The sequence below is a fragment of the Loxodonta africana genome, chromosome 18 (assembly GCF_030014295.1).
Source record: "Loxodonta africana isolate mLoxAfr1 chromosome 18, mLoxAfr1.hap2, whole genome shotgun sequence".
Classification (NCBI taxonomy): Eukaryota; Metazoa; Chordata; class Mammalia; order Proboscidea; family Elephantidae; genus Loxodonta; species Loxodonta africana.
The window spans coordinates 24,326,723-24,343,715 of record NC_087359.1 but is presented as its reverse complement, the minus strand read 5'-3'; the positions used below and the strand labels follow the sequence as shown (position 1 = coordinate 24,343,715).

The following is a 16,993-nucleotide window of genomic DNA, read 5'->3' as shown; positions in this document are numbered from 1 at the left end:
TAAAAAATTACAGAAAATTTCAGTCTGTTTCACGAGGAGGCACATTAGTGCTCTTCAGCTGGAGGAGAATCATGCAGTGCTTAGCAAAGATCAGGAGGAAAAGGGAAATGGAAAAAGGACAAGAAGGCGACAGGGAATGTGATAGTGGAGGCCTCTCACCCTGGGGACCTCTGGCTTCCCTGAGCAGCTGCACAAAGAAGACTGGCTGCAGGAGGGGCATGTGGGGACACACGAAGTCACACGTACCCTCTGGCATTGTCCAGGTGAATAAGGAAGCCATCATCCCCAAACTTTGTGAACATCTCATAATGGTGGCGGTCCATGTTTCCTGTAAAGAAGGGGAGAACTTGGAGCCAGGGCTGGCCCCTGTGGGCACTTGAAGGTGGGATTCTTCATCTCTTGGGCCTGTGGCCTTGCCCTAGGCTCTCCCACTGGTCCACGTGTAGTGTGACCCTTCCTACCTTCCTACTTGGTGAGGGGAACAATTAGCTTCAAATCCAAGGCCCACTTGGGCCTGGTGGCAGGGTTGTATGCTTCCCTCACGGATGATGACCCTTCAGCTCCTAGCTCTTTGTTAACTTTTGCCCTTTTGGACTCCCACCAGTTGTGCGGTATGTGAGAAGTGCAGGGTTAGGCAGTCCTCATGATCCAGGTGGTCCTGTCTCCCAACATGACTGAGAACCCCACCCGGCTCAGCATCTGAGCCCTCTGACAAGTGCCCTGAGCACAGGGACCCACCTATCAAGAAGTCGAAGATGGCCATGTCAATGACGTTGAGGAGCCGGTTGCTGCTATTGTACGGGTAGATCTGTTTCACTGTGTCGCAGTAAAGCGGATTGACCTCCCACCTGAGGGTGAGAAGAAGTCCTACGGCTGGAAAAGCCAAGATGGCAAGGTGTTGGGGCCCTCCCCATACCTGTCCTCCCAACCCTCCCCTGGGCTGGTGGCAGCTTCTTAGGTGGTAGGTGGGTACATTCAGGAGGATCCTGGGCAAGGACATGAGAGACTGCAGATTCCACGTGGTGAGAAGGTTCTGGGTCCTTTCACTGTACATTTATCAAGCTTCCACTCTGTGCTAGGCACTGTACTGATGGCTGGGCACCACGCATCGGGTGGGCAAGACGGCAGCTGGGGTAAGGCTGGTACAGTGTCGCTCACCTGCTTCCTCTGCACCTGCTCTCACTATGCCTCTTGGACTCAGGCCTTCCAGTTCTCCCAAACCCCTCGGGATCCCCCTCTCTCACACACGGTCCTCTGCTTAAAACGCCCCTCTTGTTTCCTTATATCTGGCTGGCTCTAATTCAGCCTTTACAAGTCCCTTAGGGTAGGTTGTGCCCTCTAGGGATTCTTCCCTGATTACTTCTCTCCCCACTACAAGTCAGAGTGGCTTGAACAACAGACTGATTCATTCATTCAGCTAATATTAACTGAGCACCTACTATGTGCACGGGAGTGTGTCAGTGCTAGGGATACAACTAGGAACAAGATAGGTCTTTTAGGCTTAGGTGAAGCAGGTATCCCTCCCATGGGCTCCTTGTGTGCCTCTCACATACAGCACAGATCCCACTGTGTGGTAATCATCTGGTTCCCTGTCAGTCCACCCTACTAGACCATGGACCTTCTTGAGGGTAGAGGCTGTGTCTATTATTTCTATATCCCCGAGCACCTAGTGTTAGGTACTTAGTAGGCTCTTTGTAACTGAAAAAATGAACTAAAGGGAGAGAACAGACACAGGCCAGCTGGTCCAGGATCAATATGAAATAAGGCAAAGGAGGATCAAGGCAGCTTTTGGGGTCCAAAAGCCAGGTTAGCTGCAGGCCCTTGGGACAGCGACTGCGGTCACTTGCAGGACTGCACTTCAGGTCCGAGGGCATGGTGCTGTGGCCAGGGGGCTGACTCACTCTTCTTTTCCTGCCAGCGAGTAGGAGCGGATCCAGGGGTTGGGCACAGACAGCCTGGGGGCCAGGTTGAGGGACGGCAGGAAGGCGGAGAGGGAGCCCTCCAGCAGGTGGGGGTTGCCACAAACAGCATACTCTGTCTTGCACATGTAGGGACACTTGGCGAAGAAGCAGACGTTGCTGGCTAGAGGATGGAGGAGAGAGAAGGAACGAGGAGGGCTTTGGAGGGTGTCATCTTCCTACCCCAAGCAACCCTTTAGGAGGCGAGGGAAACCCTGAACGCACGGCTTGGTGAGGAGAAAGAGAAGGAAACACCACACTTCCAGATGTAGGGACTAGTGAATGCCACTCAACTGAGCCTCCTGGGTACCAATTTCCAAATGTCTCAGAGTGAGAAAGCATGCATGGGGCGCAGCCTCACTTGTCCTAGCTGTATGATTAGAATGTTCTTTGTTACCTTGGAAGGATAACATGTGATTCCAGGGAGGTCAGCGTTGTAGGTTCAATGCCCACACAGGCTAGTTAGCATCTCACCCAAAACCCTTTCTCATTCACAGTTCATCTTGTGTTATGCTCAAGTGGACCAGGTGGGAGTGTATGATGACAACATACACCCATCGCCCTAATGCATCTATTACCCACACTGGGTCCCACGGACAGGGGTCAGGCCACTGCCGAAAGCAATGGCAGGCGTGCTGGCTACCATAGCCTTAGACCCAGGATATTGCTTTAACCAGTACTCTACCTGGAGAGACAAAGAAAACACTCTGCAGGATTTCATTCCTGGTGACCTCTAGGATTTCCTTGGTGACATTCACTAGCTTTCCCACTGTTGGTGGCACCCGTCGGAAGTCCAGGATCCTGGAAGAGAGGGAGCCATGTTCAGATCTGAGGGATAGCTGGGCAGTGGGGAGGAGATGTCCTGTTCCCAGGCCAGTGCACATTTCAAATTGGCTGGTGTCCCTGACCATACCCAGCAGGGTGGCTGCTGAGGGGGGGTTCTCTGCAGTGTTCAGCTGAGAGTGCCCAGGGCAATTCCAGGTCTAAAGCAGTGGGAGAAGGGGATGGACTCCTTATTCCACAAAGCCTCCTGGGCAAACTCTCCTACCATCCCAGCTGTGCTTTAAGTCAGCCTTCCCATAATTTAACGTGATGAAATGCAGATTCTGATTCAGTAGGTCAAGGGTAAGCCTGAGAAGTTGTTTTTCTTTTTTCTAAAAAGCTCCTGGCTGGTCACCATGCTGTGGCCCACGGACTACACTCTGAGTCACATGACTGGACAAACAGGAAGGCCTACGAAGTCTAGGAATGTGCTTTCACCTCTTAAGGTCACACTCTTAAGACTCCTGGGCTGAATGGGAGTGGGCGCATTCTCCCCATTTTCAGATCAGGAAAGTGGGGGAAAGGGCGATGTCATACTCGAGGTGGCACGTTGACCAGGATGGCAGAGTTAGTTTCTTTATAAGTTATTCCTTTCGTGACATTAAAAGACCTTGTGTTTCTCAATCAGCGGGGTTGGATGGGACATGCTGGCTTTGAAGGCATCGCTGAGGTATGAAGAAGATACAGAGCCAGAAGGAAAAACGCCAGAGAGGCCCCACCTGAGGGTCTGCCTGGCTCCCTCTCCCTGGATTGGCCCTTGCTATCAGCATCATGGGGCCCGACCAGCCCTACCTGTCTAGGTGGAAAGCGGCAATCTCAGCGTTGTGTCTCTGGAAGTCAATGAAATAGAAAAAGTCCTCAGGCGTCTCCTCATCTCGCTGCTGTCTGGAAGGAAGGAAGGAGTCACGCCCTGGACTCAGACCTCAGCTGTGAGCCTGAGAAGACAGCTGATAAGCTTGACCAGAGAGAAATGGATAAAACGCCTTTATGCTTTTGTGTGTACACACAGATCATGGAGCAAGAAATCTGGAATGGCTCATGGCTCCCTTGGCCAAGAAAAGACAATACAAAGTAGAAGGAGCCAGGCTTCCTGCAAAATACTGTCCTGAATTGTTGTTGTGTGCCATCGAGTTGATTCCAACTCATAGGGACCCTAGAGGAAAGAGTAGAACTACCCGTAGGCTTTCCTAGGCTGAAATCTTTACAGGATCAGATCACCAGGTCTTTTCTCCTGTGTCACAACTGGTGGGCTCAAATCACTGACCTTTCGGTTAGCAGCTGAGCGCTTTAACCATTGCACCACCAGGGCTCCTATGTTGTTGTGTGCCATCGAGTCATTTCCGACTCATAGCCACCCTGTGTATAACAGACCAAAGCACTACCTTGTCCTGATCCATCCTCACAATCGTTGCTATATTTGAGCCCATTGTTGCAGCCACGGGGTCAACCCATTTCGCTGAGGGTCTACCTCTCTTTCCCTGACCCTCTACTTTACCAAGCATGATGTCCTTCTCCAGTCCCTCCTGATAACATGTCCAAGGTATGTGAGACATAGTCTCACTAGCCTCACTTCTAAGGAGCATTCTGGCTGTACTTCTTCCAAGACAGATTTGTTCGTCCACCTGGCAGTCCATGGTATGTTCACGGTGGTGCTCCTATTGGCACCACCAAAACCAAGTTTCCTACTTGGTGATACAAAAAACAAAACCAAACCAAAAAAGCCTAAACCCACGGCCATCAAGGCAATTCTGACGACGTAGAATGCCCCCGTGTGTTACAGAGAAGAACTGCTCCATAGGATTTTCTTGGCTGTAATCTTATAAAATAAACTAAATCTTATGGAAAGCAAACTTTTATATTGAATATACCATGGACTGCCAAAAGAACAAACGAATCTGTCTCAGAAGAAGTACAACCAGAATGCGCCTTAGAAGCAAGGATGGCGAGACTACGTCTTACACACCTTGGACATGTTGTCAGGAGGGAGCAGTCCCTGGAGAAGGACATCATGCTTGGCAGAGTACAGGGTCAGTGGAGAAGAGGAAGACCCTCAACGAGATGGACTGACACAGTGGCTGCAACAAGGAGCTCAAGCATAACGATTGTGAGGATGGCGCAGGACTGGGCAGTGTTGTGTTCCGTTGTGCGTAGGGTCGCTGTGAGTCGGAACTGACTCGACGGCACCTAACAACGACAATCTTTATGGAAGCAGATCACCAAGGCTTTCTTCTGCAGCGCCAGTATGTGGGTTCAAACCTCCAGCCTTTGGGTTAGTAGTCTAGCACAAACCATTTCTGCCACCCAGCGATCTTCCTTGGTGATAGGGGCTGTTTTTTTTAAATCCATCAGGTTGAGGAAGGAAATGCAGACACTGTTCTACAGAAGAGATGGGACTGGTCAGGGGAACCAGAGCGAGCATAAAGCCAAATGTCCAAGGATTCAGAAAGATGGGATGTGAGGCAAGAATGAAAGTTCCTTAGAAATGCTATTTCATATGACTGGAGTTTGAAGAACAGAGAACGTTCTGGGCCTTAGGGTGACTGGGAGGAAATAATAGGACTTCAGCCGGGTCATGAAAAGGGGGCCCAGCCAGGGGCTTGAAGGAGGCCAGTGTAGAGGATGTTAATTTATATACATTTTAAAACCTCTAATGGGTTCCTGAGAAGTGCCAGCCTGCCTAAGTGTGATGCCTTTCAACCGGTAAGGGCATCGAGTGGCGGCTTCTGGCCTCTAGGCTGACTTTGTCTAGATACTAATAAACATGGAAGAATGATGATCTTGGAATAATTTTATAAGCCACCCTGTGGGATGTACTACAGCTCCCAAGCAATTTAAGTATAAATAAATGTAATATTGCAGAAAGCTGTAAATAAATAGCCCTAGGTTAAGAGCTCAGGCTGCTAACCAAAAGGTCAGCAGATCAAATCCACCAGCCACTTCCTGGAAACCCTATGGGGCAGTTCTACTTTGTCCTACAGGGTTGCTATGAGTTGGAATCAAGTCAACAGCAGTGGGTTTGGTTTGGTTTAGCCACTGAAACAGTGATATGCACTTTGCCAAAAAACACCAGCTAGCCCTGGAAACAGAAAGGCCCTGCTAGAAGGAGGAATTCTATTTTAGAAGGATTTTAAAAAGAATTCTATTTTAACAGGACAGCCCTCCTTGCTCAGCTGACTCACTTCTCCTAATTAGCATCGCCCAAGGTCTAAACTAGGAAGCACCTTCCAGGTTTCCCAGTCTCCTTTTAAATCCGAATCCCGTCCATCAGAATGGATAACCCCTTCAGAATTTTCTGAAGCATCATCTCCAAGACCTGGCAGTTCAAACCGACCCAGAGGCGCCTCAGAAGACAGGCCTGGCCACCTGCTTCCAAAAGGTCACGGCCTTGAAAACCCTATGGAGCAGTTCTACTCTGAACCACGTGAAGTCGCCATGAGTCAGAATGAACTTGACAGCAACTAACAACAAATTTTAAAAATACAGTAATTATATCCGTGACACATATTTTCCAAAGGTAACTTTCCAGTTTCCCTCTTCATAAGGAACAAACGCTGCTTGCTTTAAATTATGTATAGGAAAATACACATGATTTTTTAAGAATTTTACATTGTGAACTGAAACTACGTTTGGTTTGGGGATACATTTTATAAAAATAGGGATCAAAATCTGTGTTATGGTCTAAGAATAGGTAAACTTGCTTTTGTGACCTAAGGTTGGAAATTTTTGCATAATATTCCAAAACAAACAAACAAACAAAACCCAGCTGGTTAAAGTTAGAAAATTTTGTATTTTGTTTCTAACTGACTAGAGAAGAGAAGAGGTTTTAGGCTGTTAGTTCAAGTACTTTCCGCAAATGAAACACGGTAGGTGTAAGTCGTTTTTCCTCCTTTTAAAAATTAAAGACATCGTAATGTAGGTCCCTGGGTGGCGCAAGCAGTTTGCACTAACCTAAGGGGTTGATGGTTCAAACCCACCCGGGGTTGCTGCAACGGAAGGGCCTGCCAATCTGTTTCATTAAAGATGACAGTCATGAAAACCCCATGGAACAGTTCTACTCTGCAACACACGGGGTCGCCATGAGTCTGATTTGACTTGATGGCAATGTTTTTTTTTTTTTTTTTTTTGGGTAATGTACCAATCAGGCTTAGAGAATGCAATTTATGGATCTAGTGACTGGTGGCGAGGAAGGCAGTCACTTACCTCATGGGTTTGAACATGGCCTTCCCGAAGTCTGAGAACCTCAGCACCAGCTTCAGGTGGACCCCGCTGGGTTTCACGACTGGAATGGGATAGAGGGTGCATTAACGATGTTTCTGAGTGCAGGGTCAGGGCTGTGACCCTTTGTTAATTCAATAAACCCAGCTGACTTCCTCTTTTTTATCTTATTTAATAAAACCCTGAAGACTAGGTGTCAAGATTTGCTTCTCAAAACTTGCATGGTGATCTCCGTGGTCCCAGGCCATGGAGAGTGTGTCCGCAGGCTCAAGACAATAGTTTTTATGTTGGTATGACAAAGGGTACCCAAAACAGGTTTCCCCAGATAGCTGCCCAATGGAAATGCCAAAAAAAATGTTTCCCTTTGTGCCTCAGCTGCACCCACAGAGACTGTGGTTATGCCATTTGTTCTTTTATATTAAACTGGTCGGCTTCTCCCTAACTCTCCCTATTTAAGACCATAAGCCAGGGCTGGGGCTAGGGTGAGACCAGTGAGAGCTGCCTCCTGAAACTTGGTGTCTCACTTGCCTCCCCCTGTCCTGGCCCTGCTGTGAGCCCCGTGAGAGTGGGGACAAGTCTCCCTTGCCTTTGTGGTCTATCAAATGGCAAATGGCTGGTGCTTAATAAAAGAAGGGAGTCCCTGAGTGGTCCAGACGGTTAATGCTCTTGGCTGCTAACCGAAAGGTTAGAGATTCAAGTCCATCAAGAGGACTCAGAAGAAAGGCCTGGTGATCTCTACTTCTGAAAAATCTGCCATTGAAAATCCTACGGAGTACAGCTCTACTTTGACACACAGGGAGTCACCATGAGTTAAGAGCTGATTCGTTTAATGAAAGAAAAGATAAGCCCCGGACCCTACAGCCCCTCTAAATTGTTGTCATGTCAGATCATATGTAGAAATTTCTGATGTGTGTTCCACACGTTGGGGTCAGTGTGTGTTACGGATTGAATTGCGTCCTCTAAAAATGTGTGTCAACTTGACTAGGCCATGACTCCCAGTATTGTGTGATTGTCCACCATTTTGTCATCTGATGTGATTTTTCTGTGTGTTGTAAATCCTACCTCTACGATGTTAGTGAGGCCGGATTAGAGGCAGTTATGTTAATAAGGCAGGACTCAATCTACAAGATTGAGTTTTGTCTTAAGTCAATCTCTTTTGAGATATAAAAGAGAGAAGTGAGCAGAGAGACAGGGGGACCTTATACCACCAAGAAACCAGAGCCAGGAGAATAATGTGTATTTTGGACCTGGGGTCCCTGTGCTAAGAAGCTCCTAGACAAGGGGAAGATTGATGACAAGTCCTTCCCTGAGAGCTGAGAGAGAGAGAAAGGCTTCTCCTGGAGCTGTACCCTGAATTTGGGCTTCGAGCCTACTAGACTGTGAGAAAATGGTTTCTCTTTGTTAAAGCCAACCACTTGGGGTACTTCTGTTATAGCAGCACCAGACGACTAAGACAGGGGTGAGGCTATTCATGACTGGGTGCCCAGGGCTGTCCTGGCTACTCTGGCCCTGCGCAGGTCAGAGTCCAGGCCCATCTCTGTTGGACTCCCAGCTCCCTGGCAGAGAAGCTCTGCTCTAGCTCACTCCTATCTTTTCAGTTCTATTAACCATTTACCCCAATGGGTCTCAACCTCGGTTGCATTAGAATCACCTGGAGAGTTTTAAAAATTCTGGAGCCTGGGCCTCACCTGTACAATCGAGTCAAAACACCTGGAGGTACAGACCAGGAATCAAAAGTTCCCAGGTGACAGACATGCAGTTGGGGGTGTGAACTACTGCCTAGTACAACTGCTTCTTAAATCTGAAAATGTTTTCCTATCACTTGAGAGTTTGGTTAAAGGGCAGATTCTGATGTGGAAAATGGGAGGTGGGGCCTGAGCTGCATTTCTAACAAGCTCCTGATAGGCAGGTAAGGCTGGGCCTCGGGCCATATGTTGACCAGCAAGAGTCCCTCTTCCTTGCCTTTTCCTCTTTGTGGGTGGGAGGGAGGCAATTTTGAGTTCCCTTGGGAAAGGCAGAGAGTCATGCCCCGTCGGCTCCTGACCAGGGACCCCCCAGGATGGGGCATGTTGCTGCCAGCACCTGGGGTTCGCATGACTGTGACAGCAAGGGAGCTGGTCACTTACTCTGGGTGCAGTCACACGCTCCGAGCAAGGCTTTCTCGTCCTGACTGTAATCTGTGAAGGAGAAGAAGGGCAGTGAGAACACCTAGCCTTGTTCCTGAGAGAGCAACCCACACCGGGCCCCGGACTCAGGTGCAGACCAAGGGACGGGGATACTGCCATGTGGCTGGGGGCCCTTGGCCTCACAGTAGGGGTCTCCTGGAGCTCTAGTTGGCTGCATTCTCTACCCTGCTCTATCCCAGTCCCCATGCTCATGGGGTCTTCAGTGGACACACCCTGCCAGGAGACCGATGCACTGCTAATCACTTAATGTGTCACTTAGGCTGTCATAGTGCTTGGGAGCATGGCCTGTCATCAGCCAGCATACCTATGCGTGAATCTTAGCCCCACCACCGGGTCCTAGCTAAATTACTTAGCCTTTCTGCATCTCAGTTTTCCCATCTGTAAAATAGCATTAATACTGACCATGTCATAAGGTCATTGTATAAGAGAGAATATATTGCCTCGTTCAAAAGAAACAAACAAACAAAAAAAAAAACCACGTTGCTGTTGAGTGGATTCCGACTCCATAGGGTTTCCAATGCTATAAATCTCTCCAGAAGCAGACTGCCACATCTTTCTCCTGTGGAGCCACTGGTGGTTTCAAACCATCAACCTTTCAGTTACCAGTCCATTGCTTTAACCACAGCACCACCAGGGCTCCTTTCAAAGGAAACCAGTAAGACTCAATTGCTGGCGAAAAGACTCCATCTCATAGTGATGCTACGTGTGCTGCTAACCGAAAGGTTGGTGGTTCAAATCCACCCAGAGGCACCTCGGAAGAAAGGCCTGGAGATCTACTTCTGAAAAACTTGCCATTGAAAACCCTACGAAGCACAATTCTATTCTGACACACATGGGGTTGCCATGTTCAAAGGAAGCACTCAATAAAAGGTAGCAATGACTTTCATTAAGTAAGTGCAAAGAACACCTACTTATGTTTCCCTTATGAGGCTGTGATGAGATTACAGTTTCAAGATCTCTTTCAAAAGGAAAGAAGATCAATGTCTATGTTCTTATAATTATTATTCCATCTATGTGTTGTCAGAGTCAACCCTTTAATATACTTCCCTGAAGCCCGGCCTGATATGGTTTACCCAGCCTGTCTGGGAAAAAGTCACCCCACCTGATCCCATGAACCTCACCAGCACTGATGGTGGGAAAATGCCCCATGTCATGGAGAAGTTGGCGGACGATGGGACTGGACCGGGAGTACAGCCCATGGCGGTTGATACCCAGGTGGAACTGGACCCAGCTGGCCTCGAGTCGGAGCTGCAGTGGGGGGTCCAGGGAGGTGAGGTTCAGCTGCTCTTTGTACATCTTGTGTCGTCTGAAAGATCAGGAAGAGTTTTCTTATTGGTGGAACAAGAATACAAGGACCTGCTGATGCACCTTGTTATTCAACAAGTTTATGAAGCACCTAGTAGATACCAGCCTTTGTGCTGCCTGAAGCCCCTGGGTGTTGCACTTGGCTGCTAATTGAAAGGTTGCCAGTTTGAATCCACCCAGAGGCTCCTGGTGATCTACTTCTGAAAAATCAGCCATTGAAAACCCTAAGGAGCACAGCATTTGCTTAATGAGTCTTCCCAGAACAACCTTGATTCTGAAACAGCCAACGGGAACAAAAGACTTAGGGATTGAATTCCAGACTGCGATACCCAACATCATGGATGAGGGCAAAGACAAGCATACAAGGTAGAGGAGATACAAACAGAAGGCGTTGACCAAAGAAGCAACTGTAAGGTAAACCAAGACCACTGAGTAATGATCTCAGAGTTGGAAGAGTCCTGAAAGATCATCAAACCCAACCTCCCATTCTCTTCATGACATTCCTACCAAAGAGTGGCCTATTCGATACTTGACGGGCCCCACTGAAGGAGGTGCACCACATCCAGGGTAGCTCAATCAATCAGTCCAGCTCTAATTATTAGAAGATACTTTTCAACACAGAGCCAAAATCTTTCTGTAGTTTTCATCAGTGAGCCTTACTTTCACCCACCAGGGTTATCCAGAACAAATTCCTCTCATATAGAGCCTTTTAAATATTCGAAGATGGTTAACAGGTGACCTCGGCACCTTTCCATTTCCAGGTTAAGTTTCTGAGGCCCTTTAACTGCTCCTCCTTGGCCAGGGATTTGAATCATTTCACAAACTTGGCTATGCATTTCCATGTCTCTCTTGTTTCTAGCCCCCAGAATGAAATGCGATGGTCCAGGCACAGATCTCTCAGTGCAGAGGATGGCCAGACAACCATCACTCCCGTTCTAGAGGTTTTCCTTCTACTAATGCAGCCAAAGACTGAATTATTTGTCATTGGGAGATTACACATCACAGATGTATGACAGATTTTGTGGTAGGCAGAATTCTAAAATTTCCCCCCAAGATTCCATGCCTTCATCCCCAGGACCTGTGGATATGGTATCACCCCCATGATCATGTTACATTACAGCACAGTTGACCTTGCTGTTATTAAGTGCTGTCGAGTCAATTTTCGACTCATAGCAACCCCATGTGACAGGATAGAACTGCCCCCATAGGGTTTCCTAGGCTGTAATCTTCACAGGAGTAGATCACCAGGTCTTTCTCCCTTGGAGCTGCTGGGTGAGTTCAAACCGTGAACCTTCTGGTTAGCAGCCAAGTGCTTAACTGCTTCAACACCAGAGCTCCTTCAGTTGACCTTAGATAAGGAGGTTATCCAGCTAGACCTGATCTAATCACATGAGTCCTTAAAAGCAGAGAGCTTTCTCTGACTGGTAGCAGGTGGAGAGGTCAGAGATATCCAAAGAATTAGAAGGGTTTGACGCACTGTTGCTGGCTCTGAAGATGGACGGCCCCACGTACAAAGACTGACAGCAGCTCCCGACTGACAGCCAGAAAGGAAACGGGGACCTCAGTCCTATAACTGTGGGAAAATGAGTTCTACCAATAACAGGAATGAACTTGAAAAAGGACCCCGAGCTCCAGATGAGCATGGAGCCAGCCAGCACCTTGATTCTAGCCTTGTGTGACCCTGAGCAGAGAACCCAGTCATGCCATCCCAGACTTCTAACCTCCAGAACTGTGAGGCAATAAACTGATGTTGTTTTAAGCCTCTAAGTTTGTTGGTAATTTGTTATGGTAATTTGGTAACAGAAAACGGATACAGATTTTGTTCACAAAAAAGAGGCTAAAAAGCTAATTGGTCTCATTTTAATCATATAGTTTTATTTATTTAAAAAATACACCCTAAGTAATATTTGTTTCTTACATCTTGAAATTTTTCGGCTTTATTTAGCCACTGGGGAGTTTTAGCAGCGTTAGGCTGGGACTTATATTTCTGAGTTCTCCAAGATCACTCAAGAGAAGAGAAGTAGGTTGCTGGCTTTTAAAACCAAAGATGCAGAACTCTCATGGCAAGAGGGGCCATGGATTAAGTGCCTACAGAAGCCAGGCAGGCAGCATAAAGGAGTGAGGAAGGCCCGCTGAAGGACAATAAGGTGTGGTGGGGAATGTGACAAACTGGAGAGCACATTCTCCATCTCAAGGGTAACAGCTGCTACTAAGTTCAGGCTGACAGTAGCCATGCCCTGCCATTCATTCAATATTTACTTACTGCCAGACATTAATCTGTGCTCTAGAGCTAGAGCTGCGTACAAAACAAATTCATTGTCCTGATGAAGCTTACCTTTCTCTGGTGAAACATTTATTTTGAGTTTTCAAGTAAAGCTAGAAATCCAGGTATGGATCAGATTTTGGAAACCTCCTTTTAAAAATAACTAAAAAAGAATCCCGTGTGGGCCAAACAACCACAACCACAAAAACTGGCAGCCAGTTTGTGTTTTCTGCCCTCTGCTGGTAAAGCCAACTATCAAAGTATGGTAATAATGAGACACTGTCCCCCACATAGCCCTGACAGATGTATATATACACAGAAGAGACAATGCAAGGCAAGGGGACAGTCTATTATTTTAAGATTTTGGTCTCATGAGCAGTAGAAAGAAAGATGTCTGGTACTTCTCCCCCAAGAGAGAAAGCCCTGGAACAGTCTTCCAGCTTAGGGGTGTGACAACAGGGGCTAAAAACATGCTTCTCCTCTGAAGGTCAACAGCAGGCCCCTGAGCCCAGCTACCCTCTCCCCCCAGGGAAAGGAGCAATTTGTACTTCTGATATAATTATCTAAAGTGACAAATCTTCAACTGCTTGAGAACTAGCACTTTGTGAAAATGAAGTGGAAGGGCAAATTGTTGCCAGATTTTCCTTACTTAACATTTATCTTCATTTTTAAAAATCGTGGGCCAAGGCTCCAGTTTCCAAAGCTTCTCTGAGGACAAAGTTCTGTGGCCCCTAGCCTCTCTCGGGAGTCTGGAGGAAGAAACGGACAGTCCTTAGCTCAGTCAGTCACCCTGAACTGGTGTAGCCGGGCAAGTAAGTTAGGAGAGAGAGAAGAAAATAGCCTGGCTGAGCCGGGTTTGGGGAGAGCAGTGGGAGGAGGGCGAGCTTTCTTTAGCGGAGCTGAGAGCTAATGAATTCCAGCTAGGACAACAGTCGGGGATTCAGACCCAAATCAAAGAACAAAGGTAGCAAATTGAGTGGAACTTCTGGACAAGGACAAATTGCTCTTTGAAACTTTCACATGTAGTGCCAGGGGGGAAACACAGGCTTTCTGGTTTGCTGTCCTGCCCTTAGGAAGCCCTGGTGGTGCAGTGGTTGTGCTTGGCTGCGAACCAAAAGGTTGGTGGTTTGAACCCACTAGCAGGACAAAGATGTGGCTGTCTGCTTCAGTAAAGGTTTACAGCCTTGGAAACCCTCTGAGGTAGTTCTACTCTGTTCTAGAGGGTCATTCTAAGTCGGAATTGACTCAGGGGCAATGGGTTTTGTTTATTCTACCCTAGCCAGAGCCAGGGACCCAACCCTTCTTGGCCTGGGGAGGGGGAGGGAAGAAAGGTTATCACTAGGTCCTTTCCATTGTTATTTTAGTGGTTAAGGTAGAGCTGTTAAGAGTTTATGTCTTGTCAGAAACCTTGCCTGAAATTAGAGTATCCGTTCCTTCTGGGGGAGTTGCAAGGTAGTACAGCAGGTTAACATGCTTGGCTATTAATCAAAAAGTGGGAGGTTTGAGTCCACCCAGAAGGGCCTTGGATGAAAGGCCTGGTGATCTACGTCCAAAAGGTGACAGACATGAAAATCCTGGACCACAGTTCCACCCTGACACACATGGGGTGGCCATAAGTTGGAATCGACTCCACAGCAACTAGTTTGGTTGTTTCTGGAGGAGTCCCTGGGTGGTGCGAGCAGTTAATGTGCTCGGCTGCTAATGGAGAGGTTGGAGGTTCCCTTTAGCTGGTTTGGGTTGGGTGTCTGTTACTCACCCCGAAAGAGGTGAATCTCCCTTCTAACGTGTCACACATTGCACTGGTTTTGGGAAACAGGCAGGCAGCATAAATGAGTGAGGAAGACAGTATGGAGGGCAATAAGGAGCAGTGGGGGGTCTGTCAAACTGGAGAGTACATTCTCCATCTAAAATGGAACAGCTCTCAGGTTACACAGCCCAAACCACGGAGGGATGGAGGCTGGTCATCTCATTTGCTTCACAGGATCCAAGAACGGTTAGGAACTTGTTCATGACTAGTAGGGCCTTGAATTTTCAAGACTTATTTATTTTTGAAACAAAACCGCTTCCCTGATCTTATCTTACACCTGGGTCAGCATGATAGGTGCATTTCTCAACCACCCTGTATCTTTTTTCTTGGAATGCTTCCAGGACTTCAGCCCATTTTGGTTAGAATCTTCTCCTTCAAGGGCCATCTGAAATGTCCCCATATCCAGCATGAACCTCTTCTTGGCTCTCCCTAATAAAGGATGTTGCCGTAGAGTTGATTCCGACGCGTGGTGACAGTATGCAGTATGCAGCAGTATGCAGCGTAGAACTGCTCTCTAGGGTTTTCAAGGTTGTGACCTTTTGGAAGCAGGTCATCAGGCTTGTCTCCCGACGTGCTTCTGGGTGGGTTCGAACAGCCAACCTTCCAACTAGTAGTCGAGCGCTAAACCATTTGTGCCATCAAAACCTGCGGCCTGTTTTTTGTGACAACGATGACAATGATAAAGTTTTACCTCTGCTGGAATGAGGTGAGTGTATTACAGAAGACAGACATTCATAAGCACGGTGAGTTGAGCAAGAACTATCAGGAGTGGAACAGTAGGGTCGTGAAGCCTTAGTTCTGCCCTTTACCAGTGACATGACCTCAAGGATTGTGCTGGGTGCTGTTGCCATACACACAACTTCTCATCTTTCTCATCTGCTCCTACAACCATCCCATGAGACGCATATTCTTCTCCTTAATTTGCAAATGAGAAAACTTAAGACAAGGCCCGTCCTAAGAAGCAATTTATGCCTGCTGAGCCTCAGTTTACCTGTTGGGTAAAATGCGGATACTGCCACCTACCTCGTTGCATGTCATGAGAATTAAGTGTAGTGATATCCAAGCACAGAGCAGTGTAGTGATATCCACGGATGGTTGTTATTTTTATTATTTTTACTGTCTATGGAGACTAGAGACCAGGTGGACGACGAGTTTTAACAACACAGTTCTACTGTATAGTTAGAAACAACCAGCTTTGCAAGCCAGAGCAAAATCCCTTGGACCATCCCATACAGCAAGGGATCGACATCTACGCCACACTGTTGGTTAGACATGCTGTTTGCATGCTTTGGCATCTCCGTGAGGTTGCAGATGATCCAGGGACCTTGGAATCCGCTGCAGCTTGTCTGAGGTACCTCGGTGCAGTGGCCACATTACCGAGGCGTTAGAGGGAACCGTGGTTTCCGTCCTTTAACTATTCAGGCAGGTCTGGGTTGGGGACACAAAAGGAGTCTGCTAGTGTGGGGAGGGGTGGGAAGCTGGAGCTGAGCACCTTGGCTGCTCCAGTGGGGCTAAGAAAGAGCTGGGTTCTTCATTTGCTCCTGAGCTCAGTGTCTGGAGGGTGTCAACTTGCCCTGTTTCCTCATGGGATGGAGGACAGTCCCTGGGTGGGGTATTAACTAGCCAGGGCGTGTTCCAGATTAGGACGGAAGATGGGGTGACTCAGTGCACCCAGGGAGGATGGAGAAGGTTCTCAGGGGCTGGGCGGTGTCTTACGTATCTAGTGCTGCTACAACAGAAATTCCACAAGTGGGTGGTTTTAACAAAAATTTATTTTCTTACAGTGAGGAGGCCAGAAGTCCAAGTTCAGGGTGCCGCCTCAAGTTGAAGGCTTTGTCTCTCTGTTGGCTCTGGAGGAAGGTCTTTGTCTCTTTTTAGCTTCTTCCTCAGAAATCCTCTTATGCTTTGGCATCTATCTTTCCCGTCCCTACTCTTTTGCTGCTTGCTTAATCTGTTCTTTTATGTCTCCAGAGAGATGGACTTAAGACACACTCTAAGCTAATGCTCTCATTAAAATAACAAAGGAAAAGACTCAATCTTAAATGGGATTATAACCATAGGTATAGGGGTTAGGATTTAAAACACATTTTTTTTTTTTTAATTTTTGTTGTGCTTTAAGTTAAAGTTTACAAATCAAGTCAGACTCTCATACAAAAATTTATAAACACCTTGCTATACACTTCTAATCTGCTCTCCCCCTAACGAGACAGCACGCTCCTTCCCTCCGCTCTCTCTTTTGGTGTCCATTCAGCCAGCTTCTGACCCCCTCTACCCTCTCATCTCCCCTTCAGACAGGAGATGCCAACATATCTTGTGTGTCTACTTGGTCCAAGAAGCTCACTCTTCCCCAGTATCATTTTCTATCCCATAGTCCAGTCCAATCCCTGTCTGAAGAGTTGGCTTTGGGAATGGTTCCTGTCTTGGGCTAACAGAAGGT

The 16,993-nt window shown here is 47.5% G+C and overlaps 1 protein-coding gene across 1 annotated transcript in view; it reads right to left on the bottom strand.

Moving 5' to 3' along the window:
- FAM20A (FAM20A golgi associated secretory pathway pseudokinase) overlaps positions 1-16,993 on the bottom strand; it is a 55,704-nt gene that overhangs the window by 6,541 nt on the left and 32,170 nt on the right. The window contains exons 2-9 of the mRNA XM_010597090.3: positions 10,303-10,487; positions 9,122-9,172; positions 6,981-7,059; positions 3,573-3,665; positions 2,644-2,759; positions 1,902-2,082; positions 739-848; positions 247-328 (exon numbers count right to left, since the gene is read on the bottom strand). Of these exons, the coding sequence (XP_010595392.2) occupies positions 247-328; positions 739-848; positions 1,902-2,082; positions 2,644-2,759; positions 3,573-3,665; positions 6,981-7,059; positions 9,122-9,172; positions 10,303-10,487 (897 nt within the window). The remainder of the gene's footprint in view (positions 1-246; positions 329-738; positions 849-1,901; positions 2,083-2,643; positions 2,760-3,572; positions 3,666-6,980; positions 7,060-9,121; positions 9,173-10,302; positions 10,488-16,993) is intronic.